The 20,414-nt window shown below is 34.5% G+C and overlaps 1 protein-coding gene across 5 annotated transcripts in view; it reads left to right on the top strand.

Moving 5' to 3' along the window:
- Window positions 1–20,414, top strand: part of LOC111418513 (kin of IRRE-like protein 2) — a 301,789-nt gene that overhangs the window by 116,892 nt on the left and 164,483 nt on the right. For 4 of the 5 annotated variants that reach the window (XM_071195860.1, XM_071195858.1, XM_071195868.1 and 1 more), the window contains exon 2: window positions 5,237–5,364. In XM_071195860.1, coding sequence (XP_071051961.1) covers window positions 5,237–5,364 — 128 coding nt within the window. Of the gene's footprint in view, window positions 1–1,004; window positions 1,107–5,236; window positions 5,365–20,414 lie in introns of those variants that run through there. The other variant, XM_071195864.1, reaches the window with a different exon arrangement.

The following is a 20,414-nucleotide window of genomic DNA, read 5'->3' as shown; positions in this document are numbered from 1 at the left end:
TTCAAAGATATTAGATAAAGTATACAGGGTGACGTATACAGGGTGAGTATATTCGTGAACTTTCGTTCTCGAATGCAAAAGTGTCATTTCGCTATCTTGTATCAAAAAGAACTATTTTAATTACTAAATTATTTAAAGGAAATGCAGCAACAAACTATAAATAATTACTAAACGTTGCTCAACAAGTAGGTACTAATTTAATTAATATTTAGAAGTTGTTCAAAATGGGCGGTATATTCTGTTCTACAACCATTAATGCGCTATATAAAAGATCTTGAGATATCTCTTAACATGTGCATCTTATTTTCTCTAAAGTCGTAAATTATATGGCAGAACAATTGCATATTTTATTACTTACATCTTTTTAAAATCTCATAAAGTACCAAATCGCATTAAAATCTGGTATATGGCAGCCAAATCATTTTACATTATAAAATATTAATCAAATAATAAAAGGAAGAACAAAAAAAAACTGATAAACGTAGATGGAATATAATATTAAGTACAATAACGCATATTTTATTATAAATCATTCTTTAAATTCTACTTATCATTAATTAAAGATAACGTGATGGGCAATTCAACCAGCCCCCTGTATAAGTGAAAATAATTTTACGTAATAGAAAATGGTGAGTCAAAAAACATTTGTATAAAACATTTTTTCTTTTTCAAACGGTTAAAATTTAACTCAAATGGTTAATAATTTCTTATGTACTCACTGTTTTAATCTTTACCGATTTCGGATAGCACCATTTTAAAACAGCTTCAAATTTCAAAACATTCCTCTGATGTTTTATTTATTAACCATATCGATTTCTGTAAGGTCGATTATTTTCGCCAGGGGTGGGGTTACCCTCTCTTGAGTAATGTTCATGCTTGCTCTTCCTCCTCTTCCTCTTTTGTAATCAAGTCGTGGTGTTGTACGTACGTGTTTAATTGATTTTTCAAGATCGTATGCACTCGCGTAGGTTGGGAATGTTTAATGAACTTTCATTTTGGTTTTTGGAAATAAATCTTCTTTGCGGCTTAGTTGGATCTGTATCCTTCGCCCTAATTTTTGGAAGAACTTTATTGAAGGGTTTCCTCGCGTCGGATATTAACAGAAGGTAAATATGGTTTAATTTTTATTTTTGGATGGCTCAATTTTGGGAAGAATAGTTTTTAATAGCAATTTTCTTTGCAGGCTTATTCTTCAAGTCATTAATTCTATCATTTACTTAATCAATCATTCAAGTCGTTAATCCACTCATTAATTCAGATATTTTCGTCTTCTTTTTTTTATCATCAAATTTTTATTATCGAAATTCACTTGGGCACGTGCTTATCCATTTTGTGGTAACGCAAAAGAAGAATTAAGGAAAATGATTAATAGAAACGGAACCTTTTTCTTTTAACCGAACCATTTAAAAAAATTGTATGAACCAGCTGGATCCGCTGGATTATTATGGTTTAATACTACATTTCTTTCAGGTTATATCATTTTCCTTTCGGATAACCAGATCATGTCATCATTAAAGTTCTTTTCATATTCTTTTGAATATTATTACAATTTTTTTTTGATTTCAATATAATTGTGTCGTACAGGATTTCTTTTTTCTTCTTCTTGTGAGGTTACGTGCGAAAGTGCGAGGTTTCGGACTTTTCGGTGGTTGAAAAATTAAGTTTTTGACGCCCTTTTTATTAAGATCTGAACCCCCGTCTCCACTGTGCGACACTAGAGCCAAATTCTACCAACAAGTGTCCACCCTTATGTTTTACTCTTTTTGTTTATTAAAATTACCGCCATAAAATGTTTATATCTGTTTCATTTAGTAGTGCAACTCTATTACGTGAGATCAGTCAAATGAGACATGTGATCTAAATTAGGTTAATCTCAGAGAAGAGACTGAAAACAGCTGTTCTTAACAACTACATGTCACATTTATAACTTCACAACGGGATGGGATTGATTTTAGGGACTTTAGACCCAACTCCTCAAATTTTCGGATATGAATGACAGTACGAAATCTTAATCTATTATTTTTTCATTCAATAAGTTGGTTATTTGTTACAAGTTGTCCGAACTTTCTTCTTTGTCATAGCGTACATATAATTTATAAGTGCGAAGGCTTTTCGGGTTTTCAGCTTAACCCGAAAGTTTCTTGTTCTAGACCTAGTTCTAGTGATAGTGCTAGTGTTAGTTTAAAAAATACATATAATTTGTTCCTTTTTTTGTTTGTTTAGTTCTAAATTCCATAGGTTTAACCATCTACTAATCTTACGCGCAAATGTTTGAAATTTTGAAATGTTAGTTCGTAATTTTTTCTAATACAACTGTGTCCTTATCAAACATCACTTTGTCATCGTTTATAGCATGGGTAATGTCAGGAATATATAGGTATATTATAGTGATTTGTAGGAAATGTGATCGTGATACGTAGAGAATTCTTACTTCTATTTCGCAGAAACGATAAAAGGATTATTATTTAATTTCATGTCACCATATTTTATCAACAGTTTATGTGACTTCTAGCAACTAGATCCTCTATTAAGTCTACTAATCTCTGGAGTGTCGTTGTTTGAACTGTTGCCGAACAGAAAGGCTGGTACAACCTGACGTTCATTTAATTCGTCGTGTAATCTTATTTACATTATTTTTTTGGAAAGCTTTGAAAATACACATAGAAGGCCTGTAATTTTCTAATTTTGATTTGTTTAAGTTTGTTGTGACTGCTTAAGTTATATGTTATCCGAAATTTGTTGCTTTTTCCTTATCAGCACATTTTTTCTTCGCCTGCTTTGATATTGTATAGATATTACTGTTGTTATGATTATAGTCGATATATTTTTAGTTCTTTTTTCACTCCATGAGACAATTTATTGTTTAAAGCTTAGTTTTAGGATTTCTGAGCCGTTGTCATTTCCTTAATAATTTTATTTTTGCGCTTTTAACAATTGCTTGGGTAATTTCTGCAACTATTGCATCAATGTATACTTTAGAGCTTAGGGATTTTCTGGATTGGATGTACATTTATGTTGGAATTCTTTCCGGTTTATTTTACGATCTGTAAAATATATTTTTCTTGGTATTAATGGTCAAGTTTAGTTAAAACACTTTGCTGGATGTGTTAATTGAAGTATTTGCTTGGTTGAGTAGTATGAATACTCGGTGGAGCTGCAACTTGAAAATTATGGTTCTTAGACAAATTAAGTAGTTATTCACCTAAATAGTATGAACCTCATGAAGCTCTGCAACCCCATGCTTGGTGTTTATTCTTCATATTTGGTCCAATTTGACATTCTTTATCGTTACGGCTCGTAGTCTTGAAAAGAAAGAGAGATTTTCTACTTGAAATTCTGATAAGCAAAATAGTTTAAATATCTTAATAACTAGTCCATTACTTTCTTCTGTGATATAATAAATGTTTATATTCCACAAGACTGGCATTAAATATAATAATAAAATCTAATATAATATGTCGATTGTATTTATGATCTACTGTTTGGTAATTATTTTATAAAGATGGAAAGATTTATTAGTAATGTCCCACGTAATTTCTCTTTTAATATTTAATTATTTCCTGCTGAAGTTTTACGGTTACGTAATATTTTAGGTTTCACCCCGAACATCGCTCTTCTAATCTCAGCCATTTCTCTCCACTGTTTGGGACTCGGAAAATGCTTTATGTTCGGGATAAATCCACGTTAATCGAATTACCGGCGCCTCTGGAAAACGGGCAAGACGTGCCGCCGCAAATTTATTAAAGCCTTCAAAATTAACCGGTACGCTATTAGTTAATGGCGCAGCCAGCGCAGCGTATGCGGCGACCAAAGCAGGTGAGCTTTCAGAAAGGCTCTGCTGACGAGAATCGCTTTAACGTGTCTCCCTGTGTGCCGGTGTAAACAGTTTCATTATAGCTTTCAGCGGCAGGCGTCGACGGTGTCGCGATGATATAAGCAACGTGGCACGTTCCTGATACACGGACCTCGTCTAGTATAGATTAATATTCAGACCGCACGGAGCTTTGCACAAAACAGTATGGTAATGCGCACGGGTTTTCGTTGAGTCGCGTCTGGGCCGAATACCAGAAAAGCTTTTCTTACAGAACGAAACATAATCAGATTTACCTTCGAAGTCGACGTTATGCGATGTAGAATGTAATAATGCAACCCAAGCTTTTCTCATCACTTTCAATTTAACTTTAATAAAAACGCATCATAACATATTTTCATTCATGTCTTACTATTACTTTTCATTAATTACTTAGTATTTTCAAAGTTCTATTTGGTTATTTTAGTGCGATATTCATCAGCATTGTTGCCAACATTGTCTCTCAATGACGTTAATTTAATGATGTTGCATTAAGAGTATTGCGACAGTAAACCGATAAACTAAATAATACCCTGTGACAATCGGGTGCATGGAATTGCAGCAGCAGAAACAAATTTAACATGATCAACGTCGGGAAAGTTTTATCGACGTCCTTATTGTTCCCGGTTTCCGCAGACGCAGTTCCGGTACACACATATTATCGTGCATAGTTCTCTTCCTTTGTCGTAAGTACTAGGTTCAATTTATCACTGGCAAATTGCATTTACCGACAGGGCCAAGGGAAAAGCCACAGATTCCCTTTACTGCTACATCTTCCCATTTTAGATCAAATTTTCTTTTTCTTTTTTAATTTAATTTAATCGTTTTTCGTGGATTCATTTACATTATAATGAGATGATTACAATCTTTACTTTTTCAATTATTATACTAATTATTTGGTTTCCGCTGTAGGTTATTGAAACATTCTGTTTATCAAACAAGTAATGTTATCTGTACAATAATTAATTGACCTATTGAAGACAAACGCAATTACAGTTTCGTGATCTGTGACCTGTAAACTGCTTTCGACTGTATCTCTCGTGGTCAGGTCACACAAAGCATACTATAGTACTATTGAACAGAATAGGTCAGTGTATAGATGTTGAGATTGTCCCGTACTCAATTATTTGATTTAACTTGAAATGAAGCAACCTAAAAAGTTAATTTTCATTGTAACTTTTTGAAAATGGAAGAATCTAATGATTATCTGAGGATATCAGGGGATTTGAAGTTCGTATAGTTGTGTTTGTTAGTAGTACGAAAAGGGGGAAATCTCCTTACCAATTGTTATTCTCTAAGGAAACGGTGCGAGAAAGAAACGGGACAACGGAACGTCCGTTTCCTAAACCGCAGGGCGTATTTACATAATATGGTCATTTGTTCTAGGAGCACTGGGAGTGCAGAGGTTCGAGCAGCAACCCTCCTACACGGAAGTTAATCCCAGTCAAGATGCACAACTCGTCTGTAAAGTATTCAACAAACGAGGGACTTGTTCATGGCAGAAGGATAATAAGGTACGCAAAATCGATTTATACAGGTCTTTTTTTATAAATTCCTTATTATCCTAGGTAAATCCCCCGATACATTCAGAAAATAGCAAATTCTAACCATTATAAGTCAATCCCTTCCATTTTCTCATATCATAGTAAAAACATTTCGCTTCAGAGTTACCATCTGTGACTCGCAGTACCTGCTTTTTCCGGTCGACCCCATCAGAACGTTACGTGCGAGAATCGAAAAACGCGGTTCCGAATATTCCCGTTCTAACACATTTTCCGTCGATAGTGACCGGAAGATGATCCAGATCGTAAACTTTTCAGAACGTCGTATTGGGCGAGTTATAGTTTTCAGGACGGGGCGATGAAAAGGAAAAAAGTCCGTATTAAGCATTTTATGGTAACGTAGAACCCGTCTTCACTTCACCGCTTACATATTCCCGACATCGTATTATGTAGAAATGGGGGGTCCAAAAAAAGGCCTATTTGTTTAGATTGCAGTAAATCGGATTTCGGAAGGATTTCGGGCACCCCCATTCTCGCCGCGTGAAGGCCTTCGAAAGGTGTGTAAAAATTTTCGCTTTCCTTCGAGATTCGTCGTCGCCTCGTTTCGATTCGAAAGAATACGTTTACGCCCGGACTTTCCCTGTTTACCTTTCATAAGCCACGGGAAATGATTTTGCATTTCAATTTCGCCTTGTCGGTATATTCGTGGTATTTTATGCCTTTGAATTTGAGCGTGAACGTGTCAGAAAGAAATAAGAAAAACTGAATTATCAAAACTCGTAAAAAATGTATTCTTCAATAAATAACATTTCTAATTCGTGCTTCTTAAAAACTCGACTTTATTAAAAGGCAGATCAAAAGATAAATTAACATTTCTTTCTTTTGATATTACTAACAATAAGACGAGTACCTATTTAATGAACGTGCCAATAAATTTTAAACGAGAAGCTACTGCATAAGCAAGTGCACAAAGTCTCGAGGACCACATCTACATAAAAGTAGCATAAAAGCGAATTGACATTCATGAGGTCGCTACGACAACAGGGGGACATAACAGTCTCAGCTTTACACTTGTTATTTCGTTTTTTTACTACGCTAATAACTGTTCATCACGCAATTCTTAATGACCTCCCGTTGTTACGGCATAATTTATAACAAGCAGTTAAATTCGAACAAGTACATTTCCAATTATCCACTATCGTACTTATGCTTAATGACCGAAAATGAATCTTTAAGAAACATTATTTTGTTTAGCATATTTCAGCATCGTCTTGTAATTGCGATATTTGCAATTAATATGAGCACAAGATATTTCGGCATTTCTAATTAACGTCTTGTCCCCAGAGATCTGAGTTAGGTATGCAAATTCGTTTAGAAATAGAATAGGTATACATAAACTGGATGGCAGATGTGCTCTCGGGCTACTTTGCATACGATCTAAACACTTTACAGAACATGCGGCAAATTGGAATTTAGCGCGCGGCAATTGTCGCGAAATTAACATACAATTCGGATGTGTCAAGTAAATTGAAACTGAATTGGACGGAACTTGACGTTCAGACGAACTTCTATGTGTACCCTAGCATTTCAGAAGTGCGTATATGTAAAATTCAATTTAAAACTATCAAGCAAACAAGTACAAGTACTAATTTGTACGAAACTTCAGAGAAGTTAGCAAGAAATTTAAATTCAAAAACTACTGCGATAAGGGAGTAAGTGAGGGCATTGAAAATTGCTTACGCGGTGGTACGTGATTAACTCTTAGCTTTGAGTTCATCGATTTTATACTTAAGTACTCAGAAGGACCAGAAACGTATCTGCAATCGAAATGAAGTGATACTCTAATTCCCCTCAGTTTCCTTTTAAAACGTTTAAGAATTAAAATCTACTAGGGATGCAGTTTATATAATTTTATATTCGGTTCAATCAAATGAAAAGTGGAGAAAATGTCTTTCTTGAATTGCAATCTCTTTAAAATATTATTGCTCTTTTAAATTTGCAAGTATGATTGAATTTTTAAAAACAATTACAAAAAAATCATATTTAAAAAACATTAAAAATCCACCCAGGGTGTAATATTGTAATAAAACTTGATTAATTTATCGTTTATATGTTACTAACTTGAAAAATTTAATCCATACAATCCAACTGTTTGAGACAAAATATCGCTTAACTAATGACGAATCTTACACATATTTATCGAATCCATACATATACATACTATACAGACTATACAAACACTGGATATACGAAAAAAAGGCAAAAGAAAAACTTTAAAGCAAAAAAGGAATTAGCAAAAAAGACTGGTTAATAAAAGAATAAGGCAAAATGAAGACTGGAAAGAGAAGAGGGATATTGGGCAGAAAGAATTGATACTGGAAAAGAGTAGATAATAGAAAAAGAAGAATGTACAGACTGGAAAGACCAAAAAGTAGCCAGGTAAAATCTTGGGAGACTGGACAGAAAGGAAAGATTTATATAGAGTGGTAACCATATTATAAAGAGTATGGTATGAAGAGTACGATTATTCCTTCTGCCCAGTCTGTTACCAATTTATCTGGCCTTTTCCATGTCGGTCCAGGCATTGAACAACCTTTTTCTTCTATTACCAGTATCTTTTCAGTCTTACTTCTTTCTACCTAATGTTTTTCTTTCCTTTTCCGTCTCTATTCTATTTTATTCTTGTATTATCAGCAGAGCCCGGACAGTTTAGGAAAGTTATCTTAAAACGCCTCCCACTACAGTCTCAATATTCAATCGAAGCGTGCGAAGCTGTCTGATACGTCATACCTTATGTCACGACATAAATTTATAAATTAATTTATTAATTATAAATTTAATAAAACCAAAAATGAATAATTCAGTGCGTATTTTTATATTATTTTTATTAATTCATTAATTAATGTTGCACAGCAAGTTCTTCGCTAAGGTACGCTCATCGCTCTTCGAAATTCAATTTTGAAGAGTAACTTAGTGATGAAAAGGTGTCAAAAGCGACAACAACGTACTTACGTCGTTGTCATGGAATTCGTTTCGTGTGGAGGGGCGCACTTTTCCTAAACTGTCCGTGCTCTGATTATCAGTTTCCTGCCTTTCTGTCAAGTCTCTCCATTTTACCTAGTCTCCTTCTGCTCTTTTCAGTCTTTCCAGTTTTTATATAATCTCTTTTTGCTACTACTAGATCCTTTCAAATTTTCTTCCTATTTTTCGTGGCTTTGTTTTAGTCTTTCCTGTTTTTGTGCAATCACTTCCTTCTATTACCAGTATATTCCAGTCATATTTATTTCTGCTCACTCCCTTTCTTCCCATCATCACCTTTAATTTTCCTTATTCTTTTAACACCAGTCTTTTTCTAGCCTTCTTTGTTTCTGCCCATTCGTTCTCTGCTTTGTCTCTTTTTCTAGGTCATTCCAGTCTTTGTACAAACTTTTCCTTCTATTACCACCATCTTTTCAGTCTTACTTATTTCTGCCCAATCCCTTTCATGGTTTTTTCAGCCTTCAATCTGCCTTATTCTTTTAACAATAGTCTTTTTCAAATCGTCTTTGTTTTTGTCCAGTCTCTCTCCATAGTAGAACAAGGAGGCCATATGAACGACTGCCTCAAGCACGTTTCCAGCGAAAAATTAATTGAACCCAATTTTGCACCACTCTTTCTGTTAGTAACTTAATATAACCCCATATAAAGAAATCTAACAGCGTTAAATCGCATGAGCTTCAATAGATTAATTATTTGACTAGCTATGTGACATGTGGTAAACATTTTGTTGAAACTACATGATTTTTATACATTTGCTACAATGTGGTTTAAAAGATTCCAAATTTCTGTGAACGGCGTGGAATCAACTCATTTGGCTTATTTTGAACTGAAGCACTTATGTCACGGCACTCTTAAAGTTGCGACTAGTAGTAGTAGTAGGTAAACTTCACACTCAGACTTGGGGTAGTAATTTTTAATAATTTCTACACTTGATCAAAATAAAAAGGTTAACCTTCACTGTTGTTTTGACGTTGATAGATCATGAAAAATATTCAAGGTTTATCAATAAGGTTATGTTCCAATAGATACATTACCATCATAGTATCTGGATCTTAACTTTCTTCTAAGATTTTCATTAAATTATGATTTCTTTCTCCTAACATATTACATAGTCTTTTTTTTTCTTGCGCTCTGCATACATTTAGCATCCGTTTCTGTTGATGTATAGAGTGTTTCATTGCTTAACGCAGGAATCTTTTTGTGAACATTTCCTGCTTCTTCACATTATTGCAGCTTCTAAGACTTTCTACTCCATACGCTAATTGCTTCATTATTGTGGATTATATTATCCCAGCTTTGTTACTGCTGAAATCGGAGACTGTCAATTTCACTTCATTAACTTTCTTCGTGATTCTTAAACTCACATCTTATGGAAGTACGTTTTGTAATGGGCGTTAATGACTTACAAAATAATTTCTGATATATTACTACATAAGCATTATGATAAAAAACCTTTTACATATTAAAGACTCTAATCCAAGAAGGTCGATGATTTCAATTTAAATAACTTTAACACTAAGGTTTAAGTATTTATTTGCAGACTCGCTAAATAATTAAAAGTTTGCTGAAAAGTTATTTCCCCTCAACTTAAAGTCGTATATATTAATTTTATTTGACTATGTTACCGGTCCGGTTTATTCATAAAAAAGTTAATGAAAGTGCATTAAAAAATTGAAAAACTTTTATTATATGCGAAATGTTTTTTAATTAAATTTTTAAAAGTAGTAATTTTTTATAAATAGCTGATCTTGTACAAGTTGAGTTTGAAAAGTTATGATTTACAGAAAACTCCCTTGGGAATCTTTGAACCGTGTATCAATTATAATATCCTCGGAGGGCCTTCATTAATTAAAGAAGGGTTGTTGCTCTTCGCCGCTTACCCTTCCGGAGGGAAGCCAATTTATCTCCTTTAGTGTATGAAGTTCTGACTCAGACGAAGCCCTCGTTTCGGATACTTGGTGTGTAAAATTTGCGCTACTTGGTCGGCTGGCGGACAATGTGATTCCAAAGGTACCCGAAGCATTCAATATCAAACATAGAGAATGCATCCTAATGTTATAGCTGCTTTAAACATGAGTAATTTTGGAACTACTTAGGTATTAAATTCCGACAAAATCGTGTGAAACAAGACGCAAACAAGATATGTGGATAAAGTAAATATTACTAAGCAATCCCTGGTGGATGTAAAATAAATCGAGCAATGCAGAAGAATTAAATAAGGCGGTCGAAAGTAAAGATACAATGTAAACAAAAGTTGGCGCAAATACTATAAGTAAACGGCGAGCGCAATCCTCCTTGCTAACGATGTTTAGTTTTCTTGAAAAGTACACAAAACACATATAACAGGTTTAGATAGTTTTTTATTAAATTCTTCAAGTGATATCTTTAAGGTTAACGCAAACACCAAATTTCTCTTTCAGCAATCTTAATAATAAAATATTAATCACTTCTTGTTCGTATTGTTTCAATACTCGAAAAGGATTCAAACAAAAGCTGACATTTCTATTTGTTAATCTGAATGAAGGAATTACCAAGGGACGTCGATAAAGCCATAAAGAGCAGACGGACGAATTCTCCTAGTTATTAATGACACCCGTAGTCCTTTGTTTCGTGACACAAACCGCACCGTACAGCAGAACGTCCATAAACCGTTAAGAGAGCAGTAAATTTCGGGTTGAGCTCACGTGGTGTGCTCGAACGAAGGTAGAAAAACGTGGAGAATCGTGCCCCCCCGGCCGATGTCGAACAAAACCGCAGGATTTATATTTTCTAGGTCCGAATTCGGCCCACTGCGGCGACCGAGGGCCGGTGTTCCGCTTGTATATTGGTTTGTAGCGACGCGTTATTCTCCGGGCGCAAATCGTATTTTACTCCACTTTTACGACGATATGTCGCTCGTAAATGAATATCAGCCGATACATTGACGTTTTATTTCGGGATTTTCGCAGCTTTTGGTTTACGGGCGTATCAAACACTTGCGCACAATATGTTGCGAAGTTATACTCCGGTATTCAACACCTACACTCGCTTTTCTAAATCCAAAAAGATATATATGAGGTTATAAAAGATGATAAAAATATACGGAATGGTATCATTTCTGGGATACAAAGTGTTTAATATATATTTTTGTTAGAAGAGTATTAAGAATATATAACATAGTTTAGAAACATGTCATAAGCAAGTAATTAACTTCAATGTTATTGGATTTGTATTATTTCAGCTATGATTTTCTTGATTAAACGGAGAAGAACAAAACTCTTGTGTAAAAGCCAAGGTATTACTTCTGCAAATCAACCAGCCCAAAGAGTTATCAACAGGAAGAATATAATTCTTCAGTTTAAGTCTGTCACCATTCTCCACGTCCATTTTTCCCTAAAGATTTTCTGATTGAAAGATTGATCTTGCCAAGCGCAAACATTGCACAGGGTATGTTTGTTCGTTGTAGCGTTTTTGTCAAGTACATCTCTAACTTTGCCTAACACCTCAAAATACTGAACTGTCTCCTCAGAAGGATAACGTAATAACTTCTTTGGCAATTAGGAAACTCATAATGCCAACACTAATTCTACTTGTATATTTAGAGTATATTTAGGTGATGTTATTTCTATCTGCTACAGTGGGACCAAGGTGGTTACGGTATTTTCTAGTAAAAATGAGCTGAAGATTTCAATTATAGACTGTTTCTGGCTATGAAAGGAATGGTAAATGCTATGATCAAAAATAACAGAACTCTGAAAGGAACATGCACGCTTATGAGCTATATTATCCGCGCTGTTTCTATCATCAAAGTGTCGAATTATAGATTTTGTCTTCACCGATGAATCTTTCAGCGTCGTTGCTCCAACTTCTGGCAATTTGGTATATTCCACCCAAAATCCAACCACATTCGGAGACATTTCAGCATCACATCCGAAGGACTATCGGGATCATAGTGATTCCCGAGCGCCGAAGTTGTTAATGCTGGGATTTATCGTTGTACTCGAGATGAGCTGTACGAAAGGTATGTTGACAAGTTTTACCATCTTCTATATTATCAAGAAACCGAAGCAAAGTGATTAGTAGCGCCACTAGACTAGATCCCAGGGGTTTATCCAAAGTAACAACATAAACTGCAGATTGATAAATATAAACTGTTAAAAATCACGAAGCTGCAATAATCTAAAAAGGAGACAATTACAACTGCAAGTGCATCAAAGAAGCTGACCCACCTCCTCAGCAAGCCGTTCAGCACATCAAATAGCTACGAATAATCTGTTATATCAACTAATCTATCAAGAGTGTCACTTAAGAACTCCAAAAAAGTTGTCTAACTAGATCTCCCCGGACGAAATTCTTGTTGGCAACTTAATATAAACATTTCCGGAGCATTTGAATTAACTGTTACTCGTTCAAAGAGTTTCACAAAGTTGGAAATGATTCTATAATTAACAACTTCGCTTCCATCGCTCTTTTTGAAAATTGGTACAACTTGGATGGACAAGCATTTTATATCGTCCAAACTTTAACCAGGGATTTTTAGAACCTAAAGTAGCAGTATTGTAGGTTATAGTTCCTATTACAGTGAAACTCCCCTAACTCGAATCACTAAGGGAGCGGAAGAAAACTTCGAGTTAGAGAAAAATTAGTAGAATTTCAGCTCTAAAGAAAAAAATTAGAAATGTACTTTTCTTAATACTATTGTAAGTAGAAAATTAATCAAGTTTTCTAAAGTAATCCGTAATTTTCTTTTGGCTTAAAGTGGACAACCGCTCTTTGTCGAAAAAATCTTCTATTAAATGTAAAGAATTCTGAATATTATCTGGAACATTCTCTTGATAATACAAAGGTTTCAAGCTTTCTAAGAGAGGAATAAGCTTCATCAAATGTAGGCACAGCGATAACTATTTCATTTTCAAGATTATCCTCGCCCTCATCTGATTCTGAAACAATAAGAACATTAGGTTTGTTTTGGTTCAAGAGTCTGTAGTTTCTGAGCCAGAGTCTATGTGGTTTGATTCTCTAGTTAAAATACTTTCAGAGCGGATTCGAATATTTTATTCTTTGATAAATTCGTCTTATAGAAGTAAAAGGTGAAGAAATTCCATAGTAGTTCAGTTCGACTTACAGAGAATTCGACTTAGATAGATAAAAACACATTTGAAACCTAGTCAAACGCTTGAGCTTACGAAAATTATTCGACTTAAGGGATAATTCGAGATATAAAAGTTTGATAAAAAAAATGTTGATAAAGCTGTTCATCGCAAAATTTACATTCTGTGTTTCTTCGAAGTCATTTTCATTTTAATATTGTCTTCATCAATTTCTGTTTTAAGATTCTTTTTGTATCTACTTACAAACTTGTTAGACTAACTTGTTACTACTACTTGTTAGAGTCTTTGTATATGGAGTACCTGTCTTGCAAATCCAGATATTCTGTATCTTCATCTTTTGTATCACATTATGTTATTTGGCCAACATTTTTTAATATCGATGCATGTCATTTCTGTTGGTCAATATTGTTTTTGTTGTATCATTTGTCCAGGTATAAGTGAAAATCTCGGTGGTAAATTTATCATAAGGAGGTGGTATACATTTATTTTGCTAGTAAAGTGGTTGTTTTTGATATTTTATCATTGGCTTTATTGGCGAATCTATAATTGTTGATATTGATACTACCCTAGGTTTTTGCACTTCTAGGTAACGCTTTTTCGGTATGTTGTACATTTTTTGTTTTTGATACGTATCTTTCTACCGATTCAACTGACTCATTGTTACTTCTAAACCGAGTTTATCATTGATTAGATCCAATCTAGTGATGTCTTATTCTTTGATGGAGCGTATGTTCTTCAAATCGTAAGCTATAATATCCTCTGATCTTTTATCTCCAAAAATATGGAACATTTAGTTTCGGCCATGAACTTGAAAAATCATTAATAATCCTCGTGTCAATCTAGGATCATCAAATATTTGTTGGCATTCACATTACTACGTAGGGTCAATTTCGGTCTATCTTGTTTTGGTCAATCATTCAAAATCTCTTTCAGGAGAATATCCACACGTTACAACAAAAATGGGGTTTCCTTCTATCTGCGTCTTTCACCTTTCATCATTTCTATCTGTTTTATTTTTTTTTAATTTTAAGCGCATTAATTTATTCTTTTCTTTCACCTCTTAAAAAGTAAATTCATAAATAAATGGGTATAATACTCGTTGACTTTGTAAAGAATTTTCAAAGCCATTGTGCCTAAGGAGGCTTTCTAACCGGAATCTGCTTTGAGAGATGGGGCACCGAACTTAACATAATAATGTCCACGCTATTAAGGACCACTTAGGCCATTGAGCGAACTTAATAAAAATTAAACGAGGTCAGATTAAAGCGAAACGTGGGCGTGTACCCCTTTATTAAGTTTTCCATTTCGAAATCGCCGCCTTAAGATCTTTCTTTCATTCGTGTCGTAAATTATAGATTTTTTAAAGAAAAAAATTGATTTTTTTATTTAATCAAATTATTCGGATTAAAATTGACTTTCCAGATTACGGTCTGCTAATATATCTTCGAATGTTGTGAAAGAAATATGTCCGCAGTAAATCTTCAAACCATCGTCGACCGGCTGTTAGACAAACTGATCTATTACGGTCAATGCTAAGCATCCGGTGGCCCAACTTAAAAATATGGCATCGGTAAGTGGAAGTCCGCACCCTTTTCAAGGGTTCACTCCCGGAATCAAAATAATAGCGGTCTCGATAGCGGGGATTTGGTCGCATAAAAAAGACTTGACTCTAAAAGCAGGGGATGAGTATTGGGATTATGCCAACGATTGTAGTACAAGAACCCAATTTCGCTCGAGGAAATAATAATAGCCGAGCGTTAGTTTAATTATACAATACAATATCAATGTTCCAAATTAGATCGAGCCATTGAAACTTTGCGCTCTCGTTTGTGCGTATTCCTAAAGTTAATTGCTTGGAACCGGAACCCTGCCTACTGTTTTCGTTAACTTGTGCCGAGTTCCGATTAGTCCTTTTTGGTATAGAAACAAAACGGGCGGCCTTTTCTTAAGTTTCTGCTTCATTTGTGCCTGGCACAATAAACATGAAAGCGCGTAACGAGATATCGGAAAACGGATATCCGAACTTCGTTCGCAAACAGTCATTGTCTAGGATTCCGGGACTAGCTTTCATTTGTTACCAGAGATTTTCTTTGGGAGTTGCGACAGTTTAAGGGGAAAAGGGGGGAGAATTGGTAAACGCTGGTGACAATTGTTTGCAGAAACAGTAACCGTGAGGAGATTACAATTAGTTTTGTTTTTTAGAAAGAAAAGCAAGCAATTTTGTTACGATTCAATTAAAAAGATGTAAATTAAACGGAACGTTTAGCGTTTTCGCTTTATCGATTTTGATAACTTTGATTCATTCAGGAATAACAGTCTATTATACAATTATGCTACTTGATACGAGCGAAGCTTATTGATGTACCCAAAGGTGCTATTAAATTGCAGTTGATTAGTAACATTATCTTGGACTGTCTCCGTATAATTACAATAGGCTGTATATATTACGACCTATTTGATACCGCGTTTGGAATACTGTCGTTATACATTATTTATGGCAACATTAACGAATACATCTCTGGGAAGTGGATAATTAAATTTTATCGAAACGCTCTTATCAGCTCCGCGCTAAATTAAAAAAATAACAAAACCGAGCTAAAATGAAAAACTTACTTTAAAACTGACGAGACGAAAGTTTACGCGCTAATGCAGATTGGCATCCGCCAGTGTGTTTCCAGCAACAAAGTGCAAACAAAAGTTTGGAATTCAATTAGCGAACTTCCATTGGGCGATCCTTGTGCGAAAAATTTCATTGGCATCCCATAAATTTTGATTCGAACCTCGCGGTATGTGTAATATTTTAAATTTCTTTTATGAATTTATAGATAATTCATAGAGGAAAATCGGTTCAAATATTGCGAATACAATATTCCAAAATAGTAAAACCTCGATATAACGCACCTCGTTAGAACATAAGGAAAAAAGCGAAAAAAACCGTACGATTTGGGTTGAATCCGAATATTTCTAGGTCTAGTGTTAGTGTTAGTTATTGTTTTAGTTGTTACTCACGTCAGCCTTAGATTGTTGTATATTTTTCATTAAACTAAAACTAGAATTAACACTAGGCCTAGAACTAGAAACATTCGGGTTTAGCCGTACGGCTGTTAAGACGGCTAAATCCGAATGCTTCTAGTTCTAGGTCTAGTGTTAGTTCCACTTTTAGTTCAATAAAAAATAAAAGTTTCGGGTTCAGCCGTGCGTCTTCAGATATAACTCGATATAACGAATCTCGGGGAATACCCCGAATGGTGTATACTCTATACGATGTATAAATTAAGGACGGTAGTTCTAATTTCAACTGTTATTTAGCGCTAGATTGTTGCATATTTTTAATGAAAGAAAAATAGAACTAACACTAGATCTAGACCTAGAAACATTCGGGTTTAGCCGTCTTATGAAACGTATGGCTAAACCCGAATGATTCTAGTTGTAGGTCTAGTGTTAGTTCTAGTTTTAATTGTTATTCAGCGTTAGATTTTAGCATATTTTTATTGAACTAAAACTGGTACTAACACTAGACCTACAACTAGAACCATTCGGGTTTAGCCGTCTTAAGAGACGTGCGGCTAAACCCAAATGTTTCTACTTCCAGGTCTAGTGTTAGTTGTAATGCGAGTGTGAGTTGTTATTCATCGTTAGATTGTTGTATATTTTTCATTGAACTAAAATTAGAACTAACACTAGACCTAGAACTAGAAAGTTTCGGGTTTAGCCGTGCGTCTCCTAACATCTTCAAACGCATGGGTGAACCCTGCTACGGGATGTAGCAGTCCTTTTAAATTCTACCATTCTTGGTATAAATATAAAGCTAGGTAGATTGAACGCAACGATGTGAATACCTGTCCAAATTTGTGTTCTTTAAATTATTGATTCAAACAGTTTAAAGTGCAAATAAAGATTTTTCATATAACGGACACTCCCTTCCCCGTATTAGTCCATTATACCGAGGATTTTACTGTATTAAGAAATGATGATTAAATGTAATTTTCAAATCGAAAACATTTCATTATTATAAAAATAGTAATCGTGTTAGTACCTATTTGACCCAAATCTTTGAAAACGAAAACTACAAACTTTTTTATTTCCATTAAATCGATTCAACCACGCTAAATATCTTCGGTAACTTGCGAAGTTGCGACGGAAACTACCGGATAAAACCGGCAAACACATTTACCAAATTCGATGCGCTAGATACTATAAAAAGGAGGAATCACCACTACTAGCAATTACATTAATCAAGCGGAAAGCCGTATCGAGTAAAAAACACGTCTCGGATTAAACAAGACCAAAAAAAAAGTACGACTAGTCTCTCACCCTGTGATCTCGGACGTGTACCGCAAGATATGATGGAATTAAATGCGGTTCCTGGAGCACAATTTCATTACTCGTGGTACGGGAGCACCGGAGGAATGTTTCTCTTCCGACAAAAGCTTTACCCCGCTGTCCCTTCCTGTACAAGGGATACCGAAAGCTCTCTCTATAGAAGATGCCCCAGTTACGATTTCACCAGTTACCTCACTCGTCTTTTTCAAAACATTGAAACCCTTCGAGCCGTTGGCATTTATAATAATAATAATTTCAGCATAAAATATATAATTAAATTAGAATTTATAATTTATTTGAAATCATGCGACGGAAAAGTATTATATTAATCAAACAGAATCGTTTAAATGGATATTACAAACGGTAATAACATTGACCAAAATAAATTAATATTGAAACTATTTTAATTAAAATATCATATAAAGTACATATCAAATTACATTATTTTAACATGAATTTGTGATTAGTTATGAATGTAATATTAAATTAACTAATAACTAAGCGTTGTTGGTGGTTGAAACCACATCATGTTAATTTTATTAGTAGTTTGGTTAAATTAATAATAGTAATGATGATATAGGAAATTCATTTCAGTGGTCAAAATAAAATTTGTTAGTATTTGATGCTCATATCTTATTAATACAAATATAAATGCAAATAATAGAAAATAAATGGTGTTTTGTTGGTGACAAACTTAAATTTCTTAATATGGTTTTATCAAATATTGTAGTATCTATCTGAAATTCTCAACAGATAATAATATCACAAAATCCCAACTACAGCAATTGCGTCCTTTATAAGCGGATTATTCATTCAGGAATTTAGTACTGATTCACTTTATCTCCGTTATCTGTTAGTAATTGCTTATAGGAACAATAAAATGATTCAGGTTTTGACAAACGAATAAGCCGAAAACTTGCCGAAAACTTTTCTTAATAATTAAATACTGAACATGAACTTAAAAATGACAGGAAAACTGACTGAAAACTTAGTGATACTTCCATATATTTCTTGACTGGAAGACGTGATAATAGAGATCTGGAGGAATCTATAGAGAAACGCAGCTTTAACACCTCTCAAACCTCCTTTAGAAAGTAGGCTACTTTAATAAGTTGAGACAACCGGATGAAAAGTTTTGAAATACATTAGCTCTAAAGTTTTTGACAGCTATATTATAAATTCTAAGGTATGGATAGGCATAGATCAGATAGAATGGAAAGCTTTTCTAGGTTTGACGCTCTTACCCGGGGATATTTCGTGGTGCTAAACTCAAAAATAAATTTCTGTTTCTGTTAACCACTTTTTTCTCTTGCCTCCATTCTACCGGTGTTTCGAGACTCACTCCACCTCCTATAGGTGTTCTTATCTCCACCTATTCTTCGTACTTTGGCAATTCTTCCCATTGGATGCTTGGTCTACTGCATCATCATCTAGCTTGTGGTTTCATATTGAACATTTTCTTTGGTATTAATTCCTCATCCATTTGACCAGGTGGCCAAAATATTGAAGCTGTTTTTCTTCTATCTTCACCAATAGAGTTTAGTTATTCTGACTCTCCTCTTTCGTACTCTGTCTCTTCTGGATCTGAAGAATTTGCGAATAATAGTAAGAAATACTGTTCGTAGAATCTTCATTTGTGCACCTCTGTTGAATTGTGTTTAACATTATCCAAGTTTCCGACCCATAGGTGAGTATGAGTATATGTATAGATAGATTATGATGTTAGATAGTTTAGATGTATTTTTGCTTTAGTGCTTAGTTCTTTCTCACAAATAAAACATGGTACTTTGTATACTCGCTTTATTGATCCTTTCGAATTACCGTAAATGTTGCAATCGTGGTCAGCATATTTTCTTTTATTGAGGACGAGAGCCAAGTTTTCATAGCGTTCTTTTGAATGTACCGAGTCCAACTGGTATAGATGTATATTGGTTTGCTTGATGAAGAAGACTGCTTTAAGGCTTCCTTTTGATGATTTTGACGGTTTATCATCAATCCAGGTTGCTCTCTTCCTTAAAGTATTTCACAAATTCCCTTTATCCATTCCTGTACCAGTAAAAAAAGATTCCTTTGACCAATAAGTTATTTTCTTATAATCTGACGACCAGCAATTGAGCTGCCTCTTTTGAAACATCCAGATCTGTAGTCAGGCAATTAAGTTCACCTACCTAGAGCTGAGATGAATCGCTTCTAGAGGGTTTATATTTGATATCGCAGACTTGAATTTCGAGATGTTCCGAGTCTCAAGAATCTGAACTGGTAATTCATTGGAGACAAGGGTCTCCAAATAACCGATGAATATTTATCAGTATAGGAGATTAGATTTTCATTTATGTGGTTATTTTTACGGAGAAGGCAGGAATAAGAGTGACAATCACCAGGGTGGTTTTTCGGCTCCCTCTATGTCATAGGAATATATCGCCAAGCAGTCTTCTTCTCTTTGAGCCAGAAACGTTGATTATTGAAATACTACACACAAACTTTATAAGCTCATTATTGGTCTTGATCTCCGAGTTTCATGCTAAAATACGTAACATAAAGTTGTCTTATCATGCGTTTTTAATGATACAACGTCTCGAACTTGAAGCCATGTTTTACGAAACGCTCAGA

The sequence above is a fragment of the Onthophagus taurus genome, chromosome 1, assembly GCF_036711975.1.
Source record: "Onthophagus taurus isolate NC chromosome 1, IU_Otau_3.0, whole genome shotgun sequence".
Classification (NCBI taxonomy): Eukaryota; Metazoa; Arthropoda; class Insecta; order Coleoptera; family Scarabaeidae; genus Onthophagus; species Onthophagus taurus.
This window is presented reverse-complemented; position numbering and strand designations above follow the sequence as displayed.